This window comes from Pseudochaenichthys georgianus, chromosome 12 (assembly GCF_902827115.2).
Source record: "Pseudochaenichthys georgianus chromosome 12, fPseGeo1.2, whole genome shotgun sequence".
Taxonomy (NCBI): Eukaryota; Metazoa; Chordata; class Actinopteri; order Perciformes; family Channichthyidae; genus Pseudochaenichthys; species Pseudochaenichthys georgianus.
Window position 1 is genome coordinate 9,172,292 of NC_047514.1, and position 18,891 is coordinate 9,191,182.

Here is an 18,891-nt window from a genome sequence, read left to right on the forward strand (position 1 = left end):
ATAAATGATATGAATGTCTGAACAAAATCCTAGGGGGAACCATCCAATTGTTCCAAGAAGATATTTTACTGGATAGGTACACAAATTGAACTTCTGGTGGCACTAGATGAAAAGTCAATGGGCCACCAAAGTCAGTTGCATTCAGCCAATGGAGACCACGAATGGCTGTACCCAATTTGAGCAAAAATCTATCCATCAGATGTTAAAATATTTCAGTCTGCTCCAAAGTTAAGTGACCAAACATAGAGCCAAGCTGCTAGAATGACTTGTTGTCAAGTGGCATATCTGTGTGTTTAATAGATATTAGTACAACTTCAGAGCACACATTTCTTTATGTTATGTTAGCCCTAGTTAGGATGGTTCCATATGCATAGATTAAAACAATATCTAATGAAACCCCTGTTGTGTATATCATGCAGGGACCCTAAATGTCAGGTTATAAGACAATAACAGCTACCTCAACAGTTGATGTTTTAAAAGTTTTATTGCAAAAATATAGAATTTTATAACACACTACAAAAACATCAACACAAACATAATACATGACAGTCTCAAAGACAAACTAATAGCACACCAATATTATCTTTACTGTGCTTTCAAAGAATCACAAAACAGTTATTCATAAAACCTTATGAGTGAATTACTGATAAATTGATTGTTGTCTTTGACCTGGGGAAAACCTAATAACTGCAAACCTGCTTTAGCATGTTGATATTTTGAGTGAAAGCTGCACATGTTCCACTTTGACCACATTTCCATGAGCCAATAAATGTACCCATTTTTAACATTTTTTAAAGATACCAACACTATTATTTTAAAATCCAGTCAGATGTCAGTGCAACCTTTTATGGTTGTTAAATTGCCATGCACTTGTGTGTGCATATATGTTTTTTGAAAGACAAGAAATTAAGTATTGCTTTTTTACATTTGCTAGAATCCAGTCAAACCTCCTATTCGACGGTTTATGCGGTGCTTTCAATCAAAAATGTCAATAAGTACACCTGCAAGTACTTGTTCTGGAAATGTCTGTTTATATTGGTGTGAATAAATTAGATTACCCTCTTCTGAAATTCATATTCAAACTACAAAGTTGTTGAATCAGATGTAACATTAAACATTTGACACTACAAACGGGCTCCTGCATAACACCTTACTGCATGTTTGATGAGAGATACAGCTGGAAGTCATTGTAGAGAAACAACACACCAACAATCTTTACAAGTCTCTGCTGGTTGGCTGTGCTTTGTTTCTTCCAGTTGTTTAACAAAGAGACGACCAGAATAAAATCACGTCGTTGCAAAAGTGCTGACAGTAAATCACTTGAATTAATGAAGATGTCTCACGCAGCAACAAGTATCAACTAAGCTGAATTGTTTCCAGTGACACATCAACACCTGCTTTTTACAAGTGGTAATGCAAAAAATGCCAAACACCACAGTTTATTGACATCGAGGGCTAGTGCTATTGACGCGTGTACAAAGTCATATCGTTGGTTCACCGTCCTTTAAGATTCCTATCCGACCCTGTGCTTACGTTCTGAAGGTGTATCGTTGTGCCGTACACAAGAAAATGGTGCTCTACATCAATAACACTTTTCCATATATATAGCTCTGATTTGTCTTTAAAAAATATCACCAATGCTTTGTGCTTAACTGTCAAATTTAAAACTATGGGAAGCATTGAGAATATGAAGTGGGAATACTGTAATTATATCTATATATTAAATCATTAAGAAAAACTTTGACACTGAAAATTCAGTCACCTATAGACATTTTTAGTCAAACAAAAAGGGCACAAGATTTCTAATAAAGTGCAAATTAAATTAGTTCCAACATACACATTGTCTGACATTCTTCTTATTGCCTGTAGATATTGTTGGCAAAAAGCAAATTACATAGAAAGTTGGGGCACAATTGGGGCATAGCATTTTGGCAGGGGAGGAAAATAAATGGTGCTCGTAAGATGAGAGGCACTTATAAGTGTGTACTATTCACCAATTGTTCATAACCCAGGTGTGGGCTTTAAGTTGAAAATTAAGTTTGTTGTAAAAAAGCCAATAACATGACATTTGGGAGGGATCAGAACACTGTGAAAACGTCATCTAACGCCTGCGGTATTGATCAGCCAGCACAATTACTTTCTCTGTACATGCCTATTACTGTCTATAAAAGATTCACCATATTGTTGATGCTTTCCCCGCCCAATTAAAGATCTGCATAACCATGATACATGTTTGAATGCCAAAAGTAGGACTCACTTTTGAGTCTTGGAAGGAAACTTGTGTAAGGGACTGAGAGGCAGAGTAGTGGGAGACACCTACATTCCCAATAGGTGGCTCCACCCGCTGCCAATTAACAGTATTGGGAGCAGGTGGGGAGACCTCACACCTGGTGCTAATCACTCCCTCAAGGGAGACAAAAGCACCTAGAGTTGCTCAGTTGTGTGTGGCACATGGAGGGAGCAGGAGACTCCCAGCGTGAGGAAACAGTTTGTAAGCTGGCAAGTCGGTTAGCGGCCCGGCTACGTTAGCCTTTCTATCGTAAAAGGTATTATTTAGTTGAACAGCAATAAAGCCTCTTTTTTTATTTGAACACTGCCTCTGTCGTGACTGCTTCACTACCACTTTTCCCTTTATCTGCCCCGGCCTGTTACACTTGGTTGAATACAAATGTACAATTTGGCTTAATAGAGGGACATACCCACATATTTTGATGCTAAATAGCTATTTTGGCAGCCATTTTTCCCAGGATCTAGTACAATCCCACACACATTGGCCCCAAACCTCCAAAGTGATACTTCTAGACTAAAATGACTATGCAGATGTTTATCTTTCAAGCAAACTTTCACTTTGGTAGAACATTTTGACTTTTAAAAACAGATGCCCATAAAGAATACGAATTGTGACCATTCCTCACTGACAATCTGTTGTAAAACCAGTCAAGAAACATGATCATGGTCTTGATCAGGTGGCAAGTAAGGTGGCTTTTTTCCACCAATGAGGCCTTCTATTTAACTCCTCGAGGGACATTTCCTCCAAAAAAAGTGAAATACCCCCTTTAAAACCTTACAATCTTCTTCTGTGCTTTTCTATACTCTTCAAACAGTCAGGAGAAACCACTTCTTAAAAAACTAACTTTACAATCTCATTTCGTTTCCACTCTTAAGCCACAGCACTAGCAGTACACTGCGTATTACCAAGAAAAATATTAGTATGTCATCTGCAAAGAAGATAAATATACCGTCAGAACTAATTTGTCGCTCAGGTGAACAAAAGGGGGAAGGGTTAAGTTTTATCAATAAAGTACCGAGTAGCAATGTTTGACATACCAAAGAGAAGTAAAGCAAGGGATTGGTCATTGACATCATTGTATACCCTTAAACCATACCAGAAGTACATATCCATCCCTGTGCCCACACCTGCAAATATGTCTCATTGAGGGCCTCTGGAAATATTTCTAGGTCTTTCACCAAAACTTGAAATGAAACACAATTACCATCAACAAAACATGAATATTTGATAATTCTGCTACCCTTTTGGGCACCCATATATGAAGACAGATGTGCTGGTTGCCCCCACCTCAGAGTGCCAGAGTAGCAGGAATGCTGATTCAGAATAATTGTCACTATTTACTAATGAGATGCTTGATCAATACCAACTTGTCCACAGGATGGTAGACAGAAGAACAATGCTCCCTGCTTTAAATATATAATACATTATATACATGAAAGACATGTAGGCAGAGCTGCTCAGTAGTCCAAGAGAGAGTATAACGATGAAACAAACACCATTTTACTCATTTTTTTTAAACAATTATAAATAAATAAATGATTATCAATATTGCCTCCTTTTTCTTCAGCAGTTCCATAAGAATGAGGTGTATTGTGATGTGTCAGACAGGTAGTGGAGAGAGACTACGGCTTGGTGAACTGAACAGATTGCTGAGGGTTTCCTGCGGTACCTGAAGGTTGTCGGTTGTAAGTGAAGGCTCGATAAAATCTGAGTGCACTCTTGAGTGAAGGCTGCATTGGAATCCTAGTAGAGATATCATTCAAATCTGAGCGAAGGGTTCCATAAACATGACAGTAAACAGTACCACCAGAATCGGGGCGATCCTTTCCATGAGAATCTGAATGGAAGTTCCTTAATCAATCACTCGAGCAATCGTCCATCCGGATTGATCAAACAGTACTTTCCATATGAATCTCCCAGCTGAATCCTCCTTGAAGTTCCTTGAAACATGACGTGATATTTCCATTAGAACATGGCATTTTCAATGTCCATTGTAGAACGTGTATGAAGGTCTATCAGAATCTAGGAGAAGGATCTATCAGTATCAGAGAATTGGTTCCAGTAGATCTAATTTCTTTCTATACCTCGAGGTGAAGCTGACTGATTTTGATGATGTTGCTAGAACGAAGGGTTGACCGGCATCCGAGTGAAATTCCCAATGAAACATGCGTAAAGTATACACTTAGATGAAGTCATTTTAAATCAGAATCTGTGTGGTTTAGGACTTGATAACTTAATGAGTTTTTCAAAAACCCATCAAGGTCTTTTTGGGAATTTCTACAGTCTCAGAGCAAAGATGACGGGATGCCAGCTCAATGTCTTCTACAATCATCAGCTTCATTAAGAAGCTAGATTTAGGACCAGAATGGTTCTATCCTCACATTCTAGCCCTATTCGATAGCATTTGAATACCAAGTTGATGCTGCAACCAAGCGTAATGTGTTGTGTAGTGCTATACATTCAGCCAGAGGAGTCATTATTCGTAAAGACCTGCATTTTCTCATGGTTTTTCTAACTTTGTTTCGATAAAACCGAAACTTTTCTGGACAAAGCTAGACCAAGACGGGTCACTTGTCAAAGACTGTTCTATTATATATTCAGTCTCTTTCAACAGCGAAGTTGTTCATTTTGTAATCTTGTCTTGCTTTAGAAGATAATAGCGTATATGATGCTAAATATGAGTCTGGTACAGCTGTGTTAAAAATGAAGTCCTGTCGCATGAAGACCTGCCTGAGTCAGGAAAACAAAATCCAAAGCACATCAGCATGGCAAAGCAAAGACTGAAGCTAATGATCACGTTGCTCTTGATGCATTATTACATTTTCCCCACCTGACCAGCTCAATGACTCGTGATGGAACTCCATTTCCAGAGAGAATTGTCAGACAAAATGTTCAGATCCACTGGGTTCAAATCACCTGAAACAGGCTGAGAAAGTTCAGTTTGAGCCTGCTGCGTGAAACTCCCATATTTGTTAGAGAGCCAAAAAGTGCTGGTTGCTCTCAGAGCCAGATCTGCAGGCTATGATTTATGTTTGATCTGAGAGAATCCAAACAGAGACTTCACAATGCTCAAGAGTCACAGAAACTGAATATTTAAAATGAAAAATGTTGCCCCACGCTCTCTTTCCTCGGTGAAGCACCACTCAGTTCAGTTCAGTTTGGTTTAACTGCTGCAATGTCAAATCCCCCCCGATGACACCACAAGCAAACTCCACACACACCAACCACAAATGTGTGGATTCTCCAGTTTAGATCCATAAACATCGGGTGCCTTTGTCCGTAGAAAGTGCTAAGCTGCTTTAGGTCCAACAGCAAATCTCAGTCTTTTTCGTCACATACTAGGTCCATATACTGTGTGTATTTGTGTGTGTGCGCATGCCTGTACATATGCTTCAGATGTTTACAGTAGAGTTGGTGCTGTTCATATGGACTCTCATCTCTTGAATGCTAGTGATGATTTTTTTTTGATGACCGGCAAGGCTCACTCCTACTCTTCGGAGATCCCTGAAAAACAGCACAGAAAAAACAAGGCCCTTATTTATCAAGCAGTCTGCTAACAAATACAAAACAACAGAATGCAAGTGATAAGAAAATCCCTTTACTTACAAAAAAAGTGATGTAAAGGTTTTATACACTCAGCATTTTGATACTATTTGTATTGATGTTGTAGCACAGTGTTTTTAAAAGCAAGAGAATAAATGTGTTATTTACTCACAAGGCAAGCTCTCAGATATCGGGATAATAGCAATATAAAATAATGCCATTATTTATAAGTCATACTGAGACTTAGTTATCATAGTTATCAACTTATTGATAAGTCATTCTGAGTAACTGTAGCTATCTGTACATTGTGCATATTGTTCCGACCTTCAGAAACCTTTTTTTGACAATGTTTATTGCTCCTCTACATAAAAAAAGCAGCAATGATAAATTACTTCAGTTTTTCTAAGTGCTGCATTTTAGTCTGTATCATGCTAATTGACTTCTAAAATCAACTTCTTTCCACAAATAAATAGTCCCTATAAAAGATTATGACAAAGAGGTGTATTAGCTTATTTAAAAATACATACTAGTGCTTCTTCATGCTTGTATTTGTATAAGTGGCCTTACTCTGAAGTCATCTGAGCCACTGTCTCCAGTGAAGAGTAACCTCCTTCCATGAAGAGCTCAGTGTAGCGCCCCATCTTGATGGAGTCGAGCCACTCGCCCACCGTCTGACTCCGAGCGCTGCAGCTCCCCTCCACACTGGCATGCTCCACTAACAGGTTGGAAACCCTGAGAAGATGAAGAGCAGAAAAAGAAAGCGTAAGACAGTAATCAAATGTAAGCATGCTTTTTTTCAGGGAGTATTCATTGGCACAATTTAAAGACTTCATTCGCACCAGCCCTGTTTAACATCATCATACAAATACTAAGGAACGGTGCAATCAAATACATTTTGAGGCCCAGGGCTGAGCTCCGAAGTCCTGACAGTGATGCTTCATTATGCTAGTTATGCACCATCACGCAAAGCTGAAAACGCTGTCCACTCAAAAGTCTTTGTGATTCCGCTCACTCTCCACGCTATCAAAGAGACACGCTCACGCAAGCTAACAGCATTCTCCACGCTGTAGCTAGGACAGGAGAGAAGTGTGGAACACGGACAGGCGTCTCTTTAATCTGGCTAACTGTTACATGTTATTGCATGGGCTGTTATATATGGCATTACATTATTAACCCTGTTCCTGAGTCTGTTGGTGTGTGTAAGTGGGAAAGAGAAACATTTCACATCACTTCATTATCTGTACAAAGGAAATATAGTAATGAGGCAGTCTGGCTAAATGTCTACTGCCTAGCGTTTATAGCCGTTTCATGCCATTATACACTAATGTAATGCATGTACATAGTGGGGAAATACTAATTGAATATTCCACTGTTACGATTATCAGAAGATACCCCACTGAATACAACACACATCCAATTCACACTAATGTGGAGTTGCTGAGAAATTGAGCAATTTTCATTTATTTCTCTCCTCTTCTTTGCCGGCATGCTGCCGTTAGAGACTATGTCCATCCAATTTTATTATGCAGCCACACAAGTCTTCAATGGAGACTAATTTTACATTTAATTTGAATTGTTACATCTATGAGCTTGCAGACCTGGGTTTAAGAATGAAAAGTTCAATTCAAACAATGCATTTTCTAAGATAAAAAAGACTGTGAAAAAACAAAAATTCATATTTTCTTGAAAGGATTTTTGACTAGAAGTGCGAGTGATAAATAAGTCCTGAAATATTAAAAAATATTCACAAAAAGGCTAACATTTAAAGACATTTATATGTAATTCAAATATCATATTATATTTGTATATAATTTGTGCGGGCAAACCTTACCTGTGTGAGGAGTTGACCAGTTTTTTTAATGAGCTGGGATTGCGTATGAGTTTGTCTAGTAGACAGACGATTTCATCAAACTTGGGCCGGTTGCTGCGCTCTCGCTGCCAGCAGTCCATCATTAGATGGTACAGAGCCTCGGGGCAGTCCATAGGACCCGGCAACCTATAGCTCTCCTCCACTGCCTTTATTACCTGCGAGAGAAAAATGGGATGGAGAGACACAAATAGAGGTTAGGATTTAAAAAGAAAAAGTGGTACAATAAATCAGGAAAGAAGTGCTAACAAATGAGTCGTCATTCAAGCTAAGAAGGATAAAGAGTAACACTCAGTTGGACATATCCGTGAAACCTCAATTGTCATGTCTCCACCCTCTCCTCCAAACATATTATGTATTTACAAAAAACAATTATACTTCGGATTCCCATTATTTATTACCACATTAACATATATGCTTCCTCGGGTCTACATTAAAAACAACACTTACACACAATATCAACAAACCCAAATGAAATAAAAACAATAGCATTTCTCTTGCGTCAATAGTTCATAAATAAATCTGATAAAATCTATAATATAAAAAGGCATTTAATAGTATCTGTAACTGCAACATACTAATTGTTCACTGTTCAACTTAAACCAAACAGGGTGTTATCATCATAGAGCAATATTTAGCCATGCAGCCGTTACATCTTTCAAATCTGACAAAAGGATTTTAAAGCGTGTTTAAAACTTGGGATTTAAGAGAAGAAGTGTCCCCAATTTGAGTCTGCATCGTGTGTTTTTGAGGGCATACGATGATGCAACATGCACCAGAGAGACCTCCATTATTACCTTTGAAAAGATGAAAGAAAAAGAGTTTGAGAAATCTACTGCATGGAGAGGACCGATCTTGTTTGACGCATTAACCATGTAATAACTTTTTCCCAGCAGGACCACAACAAACTAGTAAAGTAAAGTTACTTCCAAATCTCCTCTGAATCCGGGTATTTTGCTTCAGGGCTGCTGCTGCCTTCTATCTGACCCTACGCTGAAACCTCCGTGAAGTTAAAACCAACTCCCCTGCGAGGATCAACAAAGCATCATTCGTGTATTTGATCCGTTGCATGGCCCAGTTAATCATTTCCGCAAGATGCAGCACTGAATCACAGAAATGTTTTTTTTTTTGGAGGGGGTCTAAAATTGAGTTTAGATGAATAATAAATAAACCGCGGCTCTCTCTGTTAGACCCCGCATTGGATAGCACGGCTGGAGTTATTTCAGCCTAGTTCTGCCAGAGCAAGACACTGCAGGGAATTGATTTGTCGAGTTCATGACAGCCTTTGCTTGAGTCAAATTCTCACAAAAGACAGACGTGATAGGACTCTCACACACGAAATGAAAGGGAACGTAAGCTTGAAGGAAGGCGCGCACGAGAGAGAGGCATCACATCGTGCGGAGAGAGGAGAAGAACTACACATGCTGACTGGCAGGGAGGAAAGATCAGAGGAGGTAAAGAAAAGACAGAGTGGGCGAGAAGGAAGGAAAAGAAAACAGACAGAGATTGCACATTTTAGGAGACAAAAGAGAGGGTGAAGGAGAGGAGGAAAAAGGGGTAGAAATGGGAAACAGAAGGAGAGAGCTTAGGGAAAGAGAGTGTGAGAGCCAGAGACTTTCTGCCGCAGATCAGAGAAAATCCAGCATAACGCTTTCAATTAAACATCAAACGCCTTCTCCTCTGCTCTCCTCTCATCTTCAGCTCCTCTCCAGACTTCTCTCAGACAGACGGCCTAATAACCAGAAGGAGGAGGGAGGGGCCTGAAGGAGGGGATGAGGAGGTCACCGGAGGGGTATGCGTACATATGAGTGTGTGTGGGTGGGTGGGTGGGAAATGCTACATTCTCACTCATCGGTTAGTGAGAGGATGGCAGTTTTCCTCATTAAAATGACCTCAGGGCTGCAAATTGAGGTAGGTGCTACCTGCCCCCCCCTGTTTGTCTTCATCACCTTCTCTTCTTCATATTGCTGAGTAACTAACTGCCAGCAGTAACCACACATTTACATTTTATTCATTTTGCCAAATATTTCTTAAATTGCTGCCTCTTGAAACCTTAGGCTCTAATGTCAATCAATCAATCAATCAATCAATCAATCAATGTTTATTTATATAGCCAATATCACAAATGTTACATTTGTCTCAGTGGACTTCACAGTTTGTACAGAATATCAGTATGACAATACGACACCCTCTGTCCTTAGATCCTAATGTGTTATATAAACCTATTATTTATATATATTTTTTTATATTTAACCCACATAAACGAGCATACACACCTTTAGAGAATGCACAAATGTTGTATAACATAATATATGGTAAAGAATGTATATATTTAAAAATAAAATGTGGGAGATTTTATGAAAAAATATGAAGTTGTGAGAAAACCTTTTTTTTTTTACTTTGCATGAATAAAAATCAAGGTAAAAAAACACAACATTCCAAAATATGTGAGGCTTACAAAAACACAACATGATAAAAAAAAAGAGATGTATCCGATACAAGTTATTAAAGGTGAATGCCATTTCCAAAAATACCGATAAAATCAAAACATAATCAAATGTATGCCTGGGTGTAAAAAGCATTCATGTGTGTCTGCTATGCTGTAAACAACAAAAATACCCACTGGATGAAAGAAAGGCCTCCTGTTCCATTTTACCTCCTGTTCCAAAATACCCACTGGATGAAAGAAAGGCCTCCTGTTCCATTTTACCTCCTGTTCCAAAATACCCACTGGATGAAAGAAAGGCCTCCTGTTCCATTTTACCTCCTGTTCCAAAATACCCACTGGATGAAAGAAAGGCCTCCTGTTCCATTTTACCTACAGGTTTGCCCATAAGGATAATGGGTATAATATATATATAGAAAGCCTGTTATTTCCCCTGCTCATGGTTTTCTGCTTAGCTCAGCACCTCCATGTGTTTTCACCTGTCTCCATCCTTTTGCTTACGCACACCTTTCCCTACACCCTGCCATGTCTCGCTGTTTGTTTCCATTAAGGTTTTTCCTCCTCATTGTCCACACTTTGCAGTAATATATTTATAATAACAGCTTCCCGCATAGCCCTCCCTATTTCAACCTCCATTTCTGCCAGGAAACACGTTATATTTCACCTTACAGGTATTTTTCTTCCTATGTCTCCGTCGGCAATTCATAAGTTCCCAATAAAACATTGCATGGAGTTGTGCGTAATTTTTTTTACTTTTATAGAAATAAATCATTTGATGTTGTCAACTTATAAACTGATTTAGTTTTGAATAAGTGATTTATCATTGTATCGCAGATCAAAAAAGACTTAACACAATAACTTGATAATTGTTTGTTGAATAAATATATATTTTCCACTATATATCGTTTTTTAAAGTATATTTGGATGTTTTTTGGGATAATATATTAAATTGCAGCCAGGTTTATTGTCATAAGACATTTTCAAATGGTCCCATGCATCATTATAATATAACAAACTAATTTCACTATAACAGTAGCTTAAACATTTTATTTAATGATAACTATATAACAAATACCAATATACCTGTAATCATGAAAAACAAAGACTTGATTTTCCTCGTTTTTGTCTTTGATTGATTGATGGATTTTTCTTTTTTTATTTGTAAGTATTACTTATGTTTGTTGTAAATACTTTTTGTTTTCTAGATACTTTTGGTACGCACTGTGAAAATCTTTGTAATAATAAAAAAAACAATAATGACTCTTGTCTCAACCCCAAGGCTTTTTAGCCTTGGGGTTGAGACAAGAGTCATTATTGTTTTTTTGTTATTTAGGACTAGGTTGAGGATCAAACTTAATTCGCTGAAAACAGCAGATTTTTTTCCTCAACGTCTTTTGAAAGAGACTTCAGGAACAAGTTTTACATTTCAGGAAATATACTCGTTCGTTTACTAGCGGAGAATTAGATGAGAAGATCGAGTGAAATTGGCTCTGTCAAATGGTAACAAGTGTCTACCAGCACCTCTGAAAGTGACTAATGAGATATACCATATATTTCATTTGCTAATTGCCAGACCATGTCTTTTTGGCTCTTGAAAGGTTGCCAGGCAACTCCAGGAAGTTATATAGTATAGTCCGGTACATAATCCCCATGTAAAACGTGAAATTGATAATGAATTTCTATGGATTAAACTAACAAGATATTGTGTTAATTAGAGGAAAGACAATGCCAATGAAGATCTGGTTGGATTGAAAAGCAGCAAAACAGTAACTAAAATGTTTCATGGCTATTGTATAATCCTGCTTTTTTGCATGCACCCCTGGTTGAACACTTGCTTTCGATTTTGAATTATGGGGTGAATAGTTCAAACTGAAGAATCATACTGCGAAATCAAATCAAACTTACATCTTGATTGGACATCTCCCAGTATGGCCTCTCTCCATATGACATCACTTCCCACATGACGATCCCGTAACTCCAAACGTCGCTGGCCGAGGTGAACTTCCTGTAAGCGATCGCCTCAGGAGCCGTCCAGCGAATAGGAATCTTCCCACCCTTTGAAAAAATTGAACGAGATGACTTTAAAAAAAAAAAAAAATACTGAAACTGGGTTTAGAAAATGTAACTCTTACGTGTTTTGGTGCTTGAAATGAATAGCTCTGATAAGTTTACATCGACATCAACTCAGTGCTATACAACAAAAACGATCTTTTGGTAAAGACATACAGCTGCAGGCATTGAACATTTTCACATTTTGTTGCACAAAGAACAGACCTTAATTGAGACACTTCTGCTGCATGTGGTCCAACTGACGATTACACTAATGAATACCAATTAAGGAACACATTCATGAAGCAGAGATTCACTTTCAAATTCCCTGTCCCAACTGTCGGGGGGGTGTGACATTCCTCTGCTTCATTATCGCTCTTTCATTGGAAAGATAGAAAAGTTCACAGGATGACTGCTGAGTTTCCAGAAGAATATGTGTGTTCGGCTGATGAGTGGTGAAATTAGCTTGATGCAGTATTGATGAACACAGCAGCGGGATATCTCAGGGTCTGACTATTTGAAGTGTGTGAATTACGTTATTCGCACTGCTCTGTCAGAGAGTGGGAGAGGAGAAGAAGAGATGTAGCACGCCACAGTGAGAGGTGAATGACAGGATATTTGGCGCTAAGGCAGCACGACTCGGTGCTAATTGAGAGTTGCAGAGACCGAGCGAGCACCAATTGGCCATCCTCCTGCAGGAAGCAGCTGGTCTCTGGCTGACAGGACTAGGCCTGGGACACACAGCTTCATTTAAAACCCGCTGCTGCCGCCTTTGAGTGTGTATGTGTGAATGCAAATATATGTGTGTGTTGTTTGTAGTTTTCAAAGTTTGTTATATCACAATTCACTGTACACATACAGATTGAATAAGATAAGATAAGATAAGATGGACTTTTATTAATCCCTCGTGGGGAAATTGTTTCTCTGCATTTGACCCATCCTAGAGCAGTGTGCTGCCATTTTGAACGGCAACCGGGGAGCAGTGTGGGGAACGGTGCCTTGCTCAGGGACACCTCGGTAGCACATGGTCTTGCCGGGACTTGAACTGGTGACCTTCCAGTTGCCAAGCCAAGTACCTATCGACTTCGCCATGCACGACCGCCCCAATATATATAAAATGACCTCGAAGACACAACATGGGGTCGTGTAGTGTACTTCGACTTGTTCTCTCTGTACGACGAGTGCTCAAAAATGATTGATGTGCAGATCTATACATTAGTCTCAAAAATGTACTTGCATGCCAATCAAATTCTTCAACTTAGTGTAAAAGAGCTCGAGTGCGAGTAAAGAAAACAGAAAAAAACAAAAACTCTCTACTGTAATTATAACGGTTTGACTTTAGTGGAGTTAATGCTGCAGAAATTAATCTGGTTGGGTTTATAGATAGGAAATGTACCTGCTGGACTCTTGCTTTGAGTTTGAGTCACTTTGGATAAAAGCTAAAGAATGAAATTAAATGTAATAAAGTCCACAGTTTAAAACACCTGCAAGTTGAAAAAAAGCTGTCCTTACTCACAGAAATGTTTCAAAAATGTTTGTCTATAACAAATATAGCTCTTGGAAATAATCTGTATCTGCAGGTAGGACTTTAAAATCTCAAAAAGGGGAACTGGACAAGAAGATTGCAATTGATGCATCTCTACAATGAACTTCAGAACTTTGATGTCCTGCTGAATTGGGATCAAACTTGGTCAGAGATTTGTAGGCTGGATTACCTGAAAAATCATGTATGGATAAATTGACAATGAAAATAACAAGTAGTTGCCGCCCTATTATACATACACCAACATGCTCAGTCTTACCCGTGTGGTGTACGTAGCCTCTGCGTCATCTTCCAGGACTCGGGACAGGCCGAAATCTGACACTTTAGACACCAGGTTACTGTTGACCAGGATGTTACGGGCCGCGAGATCACGGTGAACGTAGCCCATGTCGGAGAGGTATCTGCATGTATACAGACAAAGGAGAGGTTTAAATCCAAGCACTGTGACCTAAGGATGCATTTAGGAATACATTGTGTGTTTGCGTACCTCATGCCAGAGGCAATTCCCCGCAGCATCCCAACCAGCTGGATTACAGTAAACTGGCCATCGTTTTTCTGAAGGTAAGAACAGAAAGAAAACTGTTTCTTTAGATAAACAACTTCATACAGTCTATGAAAACAGTTCAAAGTAATGGCCACGTCATGATAATGAGTTCAAAAGTGGTTTGACATCAGAATTGTTTGGAAAACTGCTGGGTAACCATGTGGATCAATGCAGGTTATTTTCTATAATGTTTCCCATGTTTAGCCTGCAAAGCTCAACTTGGAATATAAAAAGAAAAAAAGATCATGTATGACCTCTGGGGAAATGATGGCCAAGCATTCCATTATCGACGTTTAAAAAGTGCCTTCAAGCTATAAAGCCACACAGCCACAAAGCCAATTACTGTAAGTAATAGTATCGCAACACAGACCTCTGCAAAAACATCCAACTTCAACTCACAGCTTTATGGGAGTGAAAGATTGTATCGGGGGAACACATTATTGCATCTTACTCTCCTTGCCTCTCATTATCAAAAATTACAAATAATCAAATAATTACAAATACAGACAAAGGTCGTTGCTGCTCTGCTGTCCAGAGTCACACCATGTTTTATTAAATCGCCCTGCCCTCGAGCAAGTCGCGGCCACTTTCTCATTCCTTCTTTCCCTCTAGTGGGACCTTCAAATCTCCATACCCCAAGTTAGTAATTAGGGCTTTTTAATAACTAAGCAAAAAATGATTATGGAGCAAAGAACCTTTTGCCAAGGACAGAATGTTCTTTCTCTCTGCCACTGTATGCTTGTCAGGAGGTATTTCCTTGAAGGGATGTAAACGAGTTCTCCACTCATGATTTAGCATTGCACTCTTATAACACTGTTACTCTTTTAAAGAAATTGATGCAGCAGAACGTAAGATTTCTTAAGTCTTTTTTATCCCAGACATTCTTCTTTCTTGTCAATACCAACACCCACAATGCAACTGAATGCAACCCGTTTTAGGGTGTTATGCTAGTTACAGCTAATGTAGCTTTGAACCATTAACCTCAAACAGGAAGCCAGGGTAAGCCAACCAGAGGCCAAATAGATCAGGTTATGCCTTCACCATAGCCAGAAAAACGTATTGACGATTATAATATAGCCATTTGCTCACTGCAGGTAGAGTGTGAAATTGCGTAACAATGGCCACCTTATTCGGGATTATCGGCTGATAAGAAAATGGGTTTTCCTTAAATTGAGACATTTCTTCGACTATTGGGTTTTGGAATAGCTGGCAGAACCCACTGCCGCAAATGAAATGAGGTTTTTCTGCCCAATAAACAGCTAATAAGAAGGTGTTAGCCGTACAACAAAACGTTGATGAAATCACATTTAAAATCATGGCAAACCCTTGTTCCTCTCCCATGGAAAACCTTTCCACCAGGCTGACTCCAATCAGAGTTTTCTCTCAATGACAGCTCTCTGACTTTTTAAAGCCCAAGCTTCGGCCAATCCAAATGTCAACGATCCAACCTTCCACTCATCCTTTTCCCACATGTCCACAGTAGAAATGTAGCTCTCTTCCCTTCTCATGTTTTCTCTCACTAATGCAACTACTTCTTTCCCCATTCATCCCCAGCAGCAGAGCGTGCCACTAACATGGGAAATGAGATGTTAAGCCAAAGATGTGAGTTATGAGCCTCATACTTCATTGTCCATAGCTGTGACCCTTAATCCGGGAGCCAGTCCAACCACTGGTTCTCTCATGGCTGTGTCATTTGCACCGGCCTCAATATACCAGCCATCCATGTAATTACTTCACAGGGTTGTCCATGCTGCTCCGCCTGCTGGTCTGCAACTCTTCTGCCTCACTTTGCCATCCCTGATTACTCCCCATGGCACACAGGGCAGTTACGTCAGCAGTTTTCCAAGTGACCACAGAACATCCTTCCTCTTTTGTCTCGCAGCTTCCTCCCATCGCAGAACATTTTGTTAAGGCAAAGTACTTTCCTCGTTCCAGTCTGCATTCTCTTACAAGCACACCCCCATATTATTCTCACCTTTCCTAAGTTTCCATGCTCTGAAATATGCCCTTACCTTCATGCAATCGTACGACCATATTTCTATCATCTCTCCATTAGCCATCTGCTGCCGGAGGTCGAGTCTTTTTCATGCAGGATTTAGCCTTGTCCGCCAACTGAGCATCTTGCAATTGCAACCAGTGAATGGACTTAAGTGCTCTGGAGAGGGATCACTCCATTCAGGTGGTTTGCCAGCCTTCATTACCTTCTCCCTCTCAGCGAAGTCCAAATTGTCTAGACAGTGAGGACATGATTCCAGACCCTGAGTACTCAGATGTCTTTCATATTTTCTGGCAAAGTGATCCGTCTTGTCGATGGAGTTAATACACATTTCAAAAAGTGTTTTAAAAACTGAAGCATGTAGACGCGTCCGGGCTCCTCGGATTGTTCAGTAAGATTTAATTCTGTCTTAAATGCTTTAGAGAAAGAGGAATCGTGCCAACTTCAATGCAAAATGTAACATTGCTTTCCCCTTGAAAGACGTCAATGCAGCACCTACCAACTTCAGTCCATCTGTGTTGTTTACACTCAAAAATGTGTCTATCCATAACATATTCTTTCCCCGCATATTTCTGCTTGGATGTGTAGAATGATGAGGTATTGAATTGGACTAATGATTGCTTTGGTGGACATATTCTCCCTCCGTGGTATATCAACTCTAAAAACAGCTCTTATAAATATGTTTCCTTTCAGAGGATTAAACATCTCTTTCACCCCTGTGATTGTTACTTCTAATTTGGCATTAGTGACTCTTCTCCCTGTGCCATGTACCTCAGTACAGACCACTACTTATCTATGTCGGAGAGCCCACTCCACTTAATTTTCATGTACCACAAATATGCTGCGTAACAATTATTTTTGTATTGATTTTTGAGAATCAATTGTGTCTGTTAACTTTCCTCCTCTGCTTCCCCTTCTGTTTCCCTTTTCTCCCTCTCATCCTTCTCTTTATCAACTGTCTCCTTCATATAATTATTATCTGACTTTCCCTCATTATCCCCGCCACCTTTCATCCTATTTCACTCATAACATCCTTCTCCCTAGATTCCCCACAAACATCCTTGTTCCTACCTTGAGAAAAGTGTCCAGTGATCCGTTCTCCATGTATTCAGTGATGATCATCACTGGCTTGCCTAAGAAGACAAATATTCTGAATTAATTTAATCACAAACACAATAATACATTAAATAAAATCATTTTTAATTGTATTATTTTCTCACTTAGGTATCAGCTATTTATATTATATTGTTTTACATATGCAATTAAATGTGGTACTGTACCACTTGAACACATATGGTATGTACAAGTCAGTAAAAGTTCATTTCAGAAGTACAACTGAGCTTGATAAAGCACAGTCGAAGCTGTCAGAGAAACATGTGAGCCTGACTGATGAAGAGCAGCTGAGTCTGATGGATGTTGAAAAACCGTGACAAAGACCAGCTTAAAGACTGAAGTAGAGTTTCAGATTCTTCTACAGCTACACAGTACAACTGCCACATGAGAAGTCCCAGTAATCTGCAGTGTGACATGTGTTATAAATCTCACAAGGTGAACATTGGGCTCCAAACGAGAAACAGACATGCTGATGACTCACTCTTGGTGACCACGCCCTCCAGACGGATGATGTTCGGATGGTTGAACTGGCCCATGATGGACGCTTCCCACAGGAAGTCGCGCCTCTGCTGTTCCGTGTAGCCTACTTTCAAGGTCTTGATGGCAACCTGGATCTCTCTTTTCCCGGGAAGCCTCAGTGGTCCGCTGCACACCTCACCAAACTCCCCTGAGGCAAAGAGATGGAGCGTGACTTTGGTCTCACACGTCGCAGAAGTGCAGTCCTTCAGTTAAAACCAAAGCTTTCATAGTAACTTAAAACTAATACATTGAATTTTAAGGCGGCAAACCTAATCTTGAATTTGAGTTGCGACTGCTGATCAGTTCTCTATAGAATCTCAGAAGAACAAAAACAAAATACATAAACAAAAATGTTTAGGTTTCAAAATAATGAACAATGCTAATTTTCTTATGAGGGCATCTTCAGTTATTTCTAAACTAATATATATTTAATTTAACATCTCCATCTATGGCTGTCCATTGTTTATAATGGTTGCTGACAGAGGTTAACGTGCTACCACAGCCCAAAACATTTCCATTAGGAGAAAGGTGCTTTAACTTCAGAATCAATTCAAATATAATCACAAACGTCAACTAGCTTTCCGGTCCCAGCTGTGTGCATCACTTTTAAGTGTCCCCTGATTTCCGTTGTGTCTTGAGCTTCAGGCAGGAAATGTTTTTCCTGACCTGTCGGCCACCGTAGTTTATGTTGTTTGGCATCAGAATCGCAAAACAACCAAATGTTTGACTTCTGTACTGGGCAAGCACCACTGAACAAAAATGTCATTGTTACTACAGATAGGAGCATGGAAAGCAAATGAAATGTTTTACTAAGTGGATCTATTTCACTGCTGCTCAGCAAGAAAGCTTAAAGATGTTGCAAATGAAAACCTTTTTCAACAGAGTACAAACACCATTTATAGCCTTACGAGCTGTCACTTTCTTACAGTGCTTAGCTTACTATACAATGATGCCCAATTATAAATGTGACAGGTTGAAGAA

The 18,891-nt window shown here is 39.3% G+C and overlaps 1 protein-coding gene across 1 annotated transcript in view; it reads right to left on the reverse strand.

The window, feature by feature from the left end:
• Positions 1 to 514: 514 nt before the first annotated feature.
• LOC117456107 (ephrin type-A receptor 5) overlaps positions 515 to 18,891 on the reverse strand; it is a 69,934-nt gene continuing 51,557 nt past the window's right edge. The window contains exons 12-19 of the mRNA XM_034095848.1: positions 17,873 to 18,058; positions 17,350 to 17,411; positions 14,226 to 14,293; positions 13,998 to 14,139; positions 12,052 to 12,201; positions 7,665 to 7,858; positions 6,401 to 6,565; positions 515 to 5,794 (exon numbers count right to left, since the gene is read on the reverse strand). Of these exons, the coding sequence (XP_033951739.1) occupies positions 5,683 to 5,794; positions 6,401 to 6,565; positions 7,665 to 7,858; positions 12,052 to 12,201; positions 13,998 to 14,139; positions 14,226 to 14,293; positions 17,350 to 17,411; positions 17,873 to 18,058 (1,079 nt within the window). The 3' untranslated portion in view covers positions 515 to 5,682. The remainder of the gene's footprint in view (positions 5,795 to 6,400; positions 6,566 to 7,664; positions 7,859 to 12,051; positions 12,202 to 13,997; positions 14,140 to 14,225; positions 14,294 to 17,349; positions 17,412 to 17,872; positions 18,059 to 18,891) is intronic.